Consider the following 9,105-nt stretch of genomic DNA (forward strand, 5'->3'; position numbering starts at 1 on the left):
CAGGGTCCTGAAGGTGAATGAGAAAGGACACCTGCATGGCCAGAGACGACTCTCCAGTCCCATCATGGTTCCTGCGCTGAAGGTCGTTTTCGTCGGCCACCGATGGATAGTGCAGCAGAGATGCATCGGGTTGTGGGGACACTGGCTGAATTTCCTGCCCCGAGATCAACAAACAGTCGGGGGTGGGTGAACCATCAGGCATCGCCCTCATCATTATGGCAGAGGATCTGTTGCGCTCTGGCACCGTGGCGATGGAGAAAGTATCATCTCGAGAGTCGAGCCCGTCTAGTCACTTTCCACAGCACACAGTCTCTGCCTTTATCCTCCAGTTGCCTAACTTCCGTCTCAGCTCGGTCCTCACCTGCACCAACAGACATTTCAGAGTGAATGTGACATTTTGTGACATTTTCCCATTTGATGCTTGAAAAGGTAATGGAAACTAGAGCTAGGTATTGATCAATTAGCCACCTCAGAAAAAGAAAAGGTAAATAAGCAAATCTATATTGGGAAACGACAAATAATAATTATAAAGAGACAGAAATGGTTGACTAAAACAATATTCACCTCCGCCAAGGAGGTTATGATTTTGTCAGTCTTTTTGTTAGCAGGAACACGATAAAAAAACTACTGGACAAATCTCCACAAAATCTGGTGGAAGGATGCAGTATAAGTCAGGGAAAAATCCGTTACATTTTGGTGTGGATCTGGGGGCAGATCCAGGAATTTATTTTCCTTTCTTTAAAATCGTGGGATGTGTTTTTTTGACACTTACATTGATTCTGCGGGGAATAATTCATGGATCTTAATTAGAAAAATTGGGCATATTAAGATGACTGGTAGTTATGAGTGTGCAATTTTCTGCAGCTTAATTGAATTTAAGGGGAATATTGGGCCTTGGCGAAGGTATGCGCTCAGCTGAGTGCCAGTAAGTCTCTTTACTTAAGTGCATCCTTAAACGATCTAACCAGCTGCAAATCTCCATCTGACAACACTTCAGTGCTTACTTAGGAAGATGAATTAAAATCACCAAATTTTATGCATTATTTACAATATTTAAAAGGATTTATTCCTAACTTTACACTTGTGAATTCATGTATCTTGTCTCTCAAAGACAGGGACAATACTGCTAATGTCTAATCAGTGGCTTAGCTTATATTTAAGTTATATATATAAAAATTAAATGAGATGAATGAGATTAAATTATATGAAGCAACAAACCTCTTTATTGGCATAGCAGTAGAGCACAGCCACCAGAAAACCCTGCAAAAAGGGAGGATTTTGATAAACGTCTTAATTTTCCGCAATAAGTCCAACATTCATCATCCATAAACACATTAGATAATGTCTAGACAGTTAAGTCGTTTTACATTGTCTGACACATCTTTAATAACAATTCTCTCTTGTCCCCACAGAGTAAAGTGTCCTTGGGTCCCCTGAAAGGCGCTATATAATTTTAAGCTATTATTATTATTATTATTGTCCAACTGAACCCACCTGAAATGAATTGAGAAAAAGGGTGAAGAAAACCTTGGTGTAGCGCAGAACACCTGTCGTCTGCTCATCTGTAGCAAAAATGAATATGATCTCATGAATCCCGAACAGAGGAATGAGGGTGAGCGTTGCCTTGGCGAGCCTGAAGGGACAAATCAAACAGCATTTGTCATATATACTGTATATACACACACACAAGCACATATATATGACTCCTCCTGCTAAAATTCATCACTGCATTTCTATGACAGCCAGTCATTAGTCGAACAAATAAAATCTATCTACTAATTCCACAAACAACTCTCTGTATGTGGAATGTACATACTGTACAAACCGTTCATCTGATCAGCTTAGCGTGTGTATTGTTGATTAAAAGAACAAACCAACACTCTGTAGCAGTCAGTGAAGGTGGGGCAATGTGCTAACTGTCGGTCCGCAGACCGAGTTGAACATTTCTTCTTCTCTGTTCTCGAATAAACTACAGCAGCGGTAGGAAACATCCTGTTTGGTAATTTCTCTTTAAAGTAAAAGCACAGTTTAAAATTCTGTCAATTGCTTACGTTACATATAATTGAGCTGACCTTTTTATCCGAATTGCTTAGAATAAGTACATTCAACCATGACGGTACAAACAGCAGGAATGAATAAAGTACAATTTGCCTTACAAAAGCCAAACCACAAGTGCTACATGTAAGTGCCATATATAAGTGCTTAACTGAGCTCAGAAAAAATACTGACTTGTGTGAAAAAAGTAATAAAGCACGGTCAGTTTAACTTTATGAGAAACATTTCCACAGGTCAAGAAATCAGCCCATTCCAAACAGGGCACTACAAGAGTATATCATAAAGAAAAATATGAGACTACTTACCGAAGTTTGTAATCAGGGTATCCAGTCTGGTTGCTGGCTCGTAATTTGGAAAAAATGACCTTCAGGATCTTCATGAAAATCAGAAAGTTGATCTGTTCATCAGGAAATGCAAAAAGGGAATTGTTTTATCATCTGCTGAGGAGTGCTTCATGTCAGAACACAAGAGATTCAGCAAAAATAGTGATTATTAGCACAGGCGATTCTTACTAGTGATGCTAAAAGAATGGGGAAACGAATGATCCACCAGTAGCCCATGTTCTCATTGAGAGCCCAGCACCTGGGGAAAAAAAAAACAGATCATCACCCAATTGTCTTATGAGGATCAACAGGGGCAAGAGGTCTGAAGAAAGCCGGCACATGGAGATGCTACACACACACGCACGCACACACGCACGCACACACGCACACACGCACACACGCACACACGCACACAAACTTACTCTTTGTTTTCTTTCAAGAGCTTCATCACCACCCAGGGAACCACAAATAGAAGCGGTGTTCCTAAGATGAAGACAGTAACGAGTGCAAGAGTCAGTGCTGTGCGCACTTCCAATAACAAGTTTCAGACCTATATAACAATGATTGAATAAATAACAGTGTATATATGTTTCCATGGCACCCATCTATAAAAGAAGCACAGTGATTAAAGGGCCTGCTTTACCGCCAAAGAACCTTATTACCTCTGCAATGCTTTTTTGGTGTTATTGGAAATTGCGTTTTAAAGCTAACAGGTCGCAGAAAAACTCGTTGCTGTTTGTTAATTTGGACACACAGAGAATGGAACTCACCCCAGCCAAGTAAGATGTAACGCAAGTATTTGTTGTTGTCCATGAACACTGATGCTATAAGCACAGAGTACAAATAAATGGCCTCTCCGAAGAACCAAGATTGATTGGCCAGGACACAGTACTGCATCATCAACTGGGCTATCCGGCAGCCAATAGCAGCCTGGAAGAAAAAGGACACATACAAAGCGACATTACTGTAAAAGTCTAATGTTTGAATTGACCTAATTGAAGTAACTTGAGTGTGTCGGCTCCAAATATGATATGTCCACTGAGGACATTTAGTGCTATCACCGACCTGGTGGCTGAGTATCTCTCTCACGTCGGTCTGCTTCATGATTTCTCGTCCCCAGTGGCGTTCTAGCATGGTGTCCTTAACGATGACGGAAACAGCTCGCAGGATGAAGGAGAGGAAAAGGTTCGCGTGGATGTAATTCCTGAAGCAATGCAGTTTCCTGTCATGGGATATGAATAATGGATAAATACAATGGATTTGTATGTATGTATTCTTTCTTGCTTTTATTGCAGTGCCCATTCTAAACTGTTGTCTTTTTTTTTCAGTTTATTCTAGTCTAAATCGCACCAAACTCGAGAGTGCCGAGAGTGAATCCAATGAGATGAACGGTTGTCTTGATTTGTGTTCCACATACAGACAGACATCTTTCAGAAATTTCTCAAATTAGTAAATAAATGTGTATGATTTGCAAAAACACCTATTTTGCATTTGATTTCTGCAGCTGTTTGATCACAATTTAATCCCTAAACCCTTCCGCTTCATCACTATTCAATATTTGCTGAGGAATACAATTGTCTGTAGCTGCTTTAGCACCTGGTTTTTATGAATGCAGAGCCTCTTGGCAGCTCAGGTGTTTGCGTTAAGAATTAAACTCGCAGCTTGTTAGTATTATCATTTCATTTGAAAGGGCCTCTCGCTGCATCCGTCAAAGAGCAGGAAATGAGTCAAGTGTTGCGAGACGTGTCTGAGAGCAGAAGTGATTGCACACGTGTCAAGACCACTCACCTGAAGCTCAGAAGAACAATAAGAGCTGTGATGAGCATGAAGAGGGAAAGGGAATAGCCGACAGTGTACAGCATCCTGAAGCTCACCATCAGTTGTTTGAACCACAGCTGTGAATACAAATCAACGCAGGTCAGATCACATAAATAACTTCACTACTATACCATATAAAGTAGAGTATATACCTTAGAGGGATATAATATTTGCAAATAATAGTTTTTTAGGATAAACAGGCTATTATTTAATTCAAGTCATGTTGTAAATCCACCATAAACAATTATATATGGACTATTAATAATAATAATAATAAAAATAATAATTAATATATACTAATAAATCCAAAGTGATGCCATCTGGCCCTGTGGCATATATGGTAGGTGCTGGATATGTTAGAGGTTCAGACGTTTTGCTGTGGTTTCCACAGTCTAAACGTCTCTTAAAGGGGACATAGCATGCAAATTCCACTTTGTTAGTGCTTCTACAGGTTAATGTGGGTATCTGGCATGTCTACCAACCCAAAAACTCTGGGGAAAAAACACTCGCGCGTTTTGTTATAGTTCCTCTAAGTCAGAAACGTCATGCTTGAGCGACTCGATTGCGCTTCCTGGGTATTGTGTCGTAACAATACACTGGAAGTCTCCTACATGGTCTTGGTCGGACGGAAGTGCCGCTGCGAGGCAGCGCAGCGCCGTTCTCCAGCCAAGAGCCGCCTGGCTGTTCACACGGGACGAGCATTTCTCCGCTGGTCAGCCCCATAGACTGTACATATAAGGTCAGCCGCGATTCTGCTTTCTCCGCTTGTTGTTGTACCCATTGAATGTCGGGGTTCGGGGTAAATGATGGCTTCATAGCCCCCCCTCCTCTCTTTCTCTCTCTGTCTGTCTGCTTGTGTGCTTGTAGTGGATGGGCAGAGGGGACATTTAATTATGTGATTGGGAAAATTAAAACTCCAGGACAACAAGGGAATACAAAGTATGGGATGCATATTTGATAATTTATATCATATAAAATATGTAATTTATATCGTTTAAAATCATGGGGGGAGAGGGGGGAGGGGGGAGCTGGCTCATTAGCATTTAAAGGAACAGGCAGTCAAAACAGGTCGCTCTGTGGAGGGCTGTTTTATACAGGGTAAAAAGGGTGCTGTTTTAAATGATCCTTGTGGTATTTTGACCAAAGTATGTTACAGACATTTCATTAAGACCCCAAGGAACCATATCAACTTGTGGTAAAATGGGCATGCTATGTCCCCTTTAATATTTTCCTCCAGCCAACTCAATTTACTGTAACGACATAATCACAAAACCGCCCCAGTAATCAACCACCTGCCTCCAGCTGGTACAAAATATAGCTACAACTACAACATTTGATTAACTCTGTCCTGTACAGCCACTCAAGTGTACTTACCTTCACCAAACTTCACAAATCAATACAAATTATAAACGCGCCACTTATATCAAACAGCTGCCACAAAGCTATAAGCCCATTCAGACCGGTGATGCTGCTGCTGCATGCAGACGGTGGGGTCTAATGTTACCTGCCTGCTCGTTATTGATTACAGATATTTGGTCATACGTGTATAGTGGAGTAAAAGTGAAAAGTACCTGAGAATAAATGTATGGAATTAGCTTTTTATTGAATATGTCTCCATCACTTCACTAATGGCTGAGTTCAACTTTTTTAACGACTCCCTACAAATACAGGTCGGGGCCTTGTGTGTCTATAAAAAAACGTATAAAATCAAAGTGAACATGTTTATCCCTCTTTTGCCTCCAAACTCATTGTATATCAGCTACTTCAGAGTTTGTTCTTTTCCGTTTGGATGTGATGACCTGCATCCTCTTTGACATGAATGATGCAAGCGCTCACAGTCGCCACAAATGAACTGTCTAGCTGGTGACATTTTGGTTCGACGCACCTCCTGAGACGTGACCTCTTTCTCCTCCTCACACTGGGACATGTCTCTCCACACCTGCCCGCTGTCATCTCTCTCCCAGTGGCCGTCAGAGCCGCACCTCCGACGCACGACTCCCTGGGACACTGGAGGAGAAGCAGTCAGTCGGTGCAATGTTATGTCAGTCATTACCCACTTATTTCTAATTAGGGTCACGGGGGGGTTGAAGCCAATCACAGCACGTGCAGGGCAGGAGGAGAGGAGGACAGGAGGACAGGAGGACAGGAGGACAGGTGAAAAGCCTGGACTGGTTATGATTCCAGCACATAGGGAAAGGAAACGGCGAAAAATGGATGTGCTTGATTTTCAGTTTGTCTATTCTGTCAAAGACTCGTTCAAAGTGTGACTTACCTTTGTCATACCAGGGCAAGTAGAAAGGACACGAGATGTTGACTTCAGAGAAGGCAGGAGTGTCTGGCCAGCAGGCGTATTTGTCAAATGTCCTGTTACAGAAGAAGCCCACTAAAAAAGAATAATAAGGACAGGAAGAATGAGAACAATACCAAACTAATGCTCCACAGCAATAAAGCCACGGATGTTCCTTTGTGATGTTATTTAAAATGGCATAATTTGACATTTTCCTAGTTTCCTTTTCCCTTTCCGGTTTGATCTCCTGTCATATACACTTTTGCGTGACGAGTCAGTAATCAAACGAGGTTCATTCATACCTTGAGGCAGCGGGTCATTTAATATCATTTTCACGCAGTCTTCTTTGTACTGGACCCACTTCTGATACGTTTCCTCAAGGACTTTTCCGCTGGCCATCTCAAACTGTAAGGAGAAAAACACACTTAAGGAAAACGTCCCTTCACTTTCATGTCAAACATTTTACAAAGCCTTCCTTGAAGAAATTTCTGGTTATAAAATGTTCTGCAGTTGAGTTACTTTAAGAGTCAACCTTGCTGATACTTTCTGTGAAAAAGAAAAGCAGAAGTAGTAATCAAATCTAACCTTTGACAGTATGAGAAATATCAGGCAGGTCAATGCCATAATGTCTCGTGTCCTGTTCATCACTGAAGGTTGTTCGTCCTTGTCGGAAAAAGACTGAGAGGTAGAGGAAGAATAGAACAGCAGAAAGAGAACATTGTTGTCCGCTGGATAGAAGCTTCAACTGATGTACTGATGATCAGCTCCAACGAGCTCCAAGGAGAACAAGGTGCTCCTGCAGCAGCAGAGACGCCACAGCTGTTATGACATACGGCTGTTACATTAAGAAATAGGCTACACTCTGCAAGTACTTTAACTTTTAAATACTTGAGCTACAAAAAAGTTATTTTACTCTTACTAAAGTAGAAAAGTTAATGTGGTCATTTTACTTTTACCTGAGCTCATGTCTTTTTATTTGAGTACTTCCTGAGTACTTCCTCCACCACTGCAAGGAGTGGTTTCCATTTACTAATCAATTCTGAATTTACTATGCCATAAACTTAATTCCGATAGGACTGTGAGCTCAACATGACTCATACCATGTCCCATACTACGTGCATTCATTGTCACTGTAATGTGTAGTATTTTATTACTATACACCAAATCAATGTACTTTCCTGTTTTGTATTAACCTGCACTTATAGAGTTACTACTGAACACAATATGCGTCACATACTTCACTGAAAAGTCTGTTTTCCCTTTACATTGCTCTGGCTGCTTCATCACATCACACATGTCAAAGATTGCCGAAAAGGTTATTTCCTCATCTTGACTCTTCAACACAAAGAACCATTTCCCCTTCAGCACAAATGTGCCAGAAAAAAATCACATATCTGAGCAGAGAGGGACGTGACCGATGATATTAACAAATGCCACTTCCCAAAAATCGAATTATTGAAACTTTTTTAAAAATTGTATTTCCCCCTCGCTTCCATTTTCTCTGTTTTTGTAAATGACTTGTTTTTCTCAATAAAGCTGAGGGGGGAGCTAGTGTAGTCTTTTCTTATATGATCATTAACCTTTTTGAATATGTTTTATTTTTTGACTTTTCTTAAACACTCAACACCTGCTAAGAGCAATAATGACTCATTTAGAGTCAGTCACTCTCTGATCTCCAAGGGTTTTAAATTACACTTTGAAACTCATTGTAAATCCTACCATATATATATATACAAGTATATATATATATACATATATATATACACTGTATAGTCAACATTATCATGTATAGATTTGTTTCTCATGCTCTCTGCCTTGAATGTACATTTTTCACCAACAAAACAAGTTGCACTCAGTCAAATGTTACGACTGTTGTGATTGGACGAGGTTTGGCGAGGATCTTGCCTGTTCCGCTCAACCCGGTACCCCCTCGGGTTATTTGTAAGGTTTCATTCTGAATACATCAATTCCCAAAAAACGTGTTAGAGCGATGACTGTTGTGTCTGCGGGTTCTGGTTTTGCAGCGGTGGTGTGTCCCCATGTGACCTAAAATCCCTCCCAAGCCGCAGGGTCTGGTGGGGGCTGATAATGGTGCAGGGCAAGCACTTTAAAATGTAAACTGATCTCAAAAACCATATACATAATATTTATTTTTTCAAATTCTAGTGGAGGAAAAGATTGCCATATTCTCACTGAAAAGCTTTCCCTTATTTTTGTCCCCATTGTATGTCAATCAAAATTGTCTTTAACCACGTGACAGAGTGAATTATAAAACGTTTTTTTCAGTTTGTCCAATTTGTCAAAAGAAATTAAATAGGTTAGGTTTGTCACTGTGGCCTATAATGGTGCCATGTCACACCAGCTTAACCCGAGGCCACATTACCAATGAGACCGAGCTCAGAGGGGCCCCACGCTTCCATCATCTGCAGGGGTCCCACTCCAGGCTCTGCCCTTGTGTTTCAACTGAATAAAAAAACACTGATTTGATTTTCCTCTCCTGGTTGGTGACATTTGACAGTCGTCGCCTGTGGCTGCCCAAGGTAATGACACCACATCGGGTTGACTTCCTTCTGCGTCCAGGAGCTGCCTCCAAAGTGGAACTCTCCCCACTCTGTTAGACAT

General features: G+C 41.0%; 1 protein-coding gene across 1 annotated transcript; it reads right to left on the reverse strand.

Moving 5' to 3' along the window:
- Positions 1-142: 142 nt before the first annotated feature.
- LOC118100780 (glucagon receptor-like) lies at positions 143-9,105 on the reverse strand. The gene is made up of 14 exons (XM_035146160.2): positions 9,094-9,105; positions 7,069-7,161; positions 6,786-6,888; positions 6,469-6,579; positions 6,082-6,203; positions 4,167-4,273; positions 3,444-3,600; positions 3,149-3,308; positions 2,801-2,861; positions 2,568-2,637; positions 2,361-2,452; positions 1,495-1,633; positions 1,219-1,260; positions 143-361 (listed from the first exon to the last, which is right to left on the reverse strand). The coding sequence occupies exons 1-14, from the start codon at positions 9,103-9,105 to the stop codon at positions 290-292; spliced, it is 1,341 nt and encodes a 446-aa protein (XP_035002051.2). The 3' UTR covers positions 143-289.

The sequence above is a fragment of the Hippoglossus stenolepis genome, chromosome 21 (genome assembly GCF_022539355.2).
Source record: "Hippoglossus stenolepis isolate QCI-W04-F060 chromosome 21, HSTE1.2, whole genome shotgun sequence".
Lineage (NCBI taxonomy): Eukaryota > Metazoa > Chordata > Actinopteri > Pleuronectiformes > Pleuronectidae > Hippoglossus > Hippoglossus stenolepis.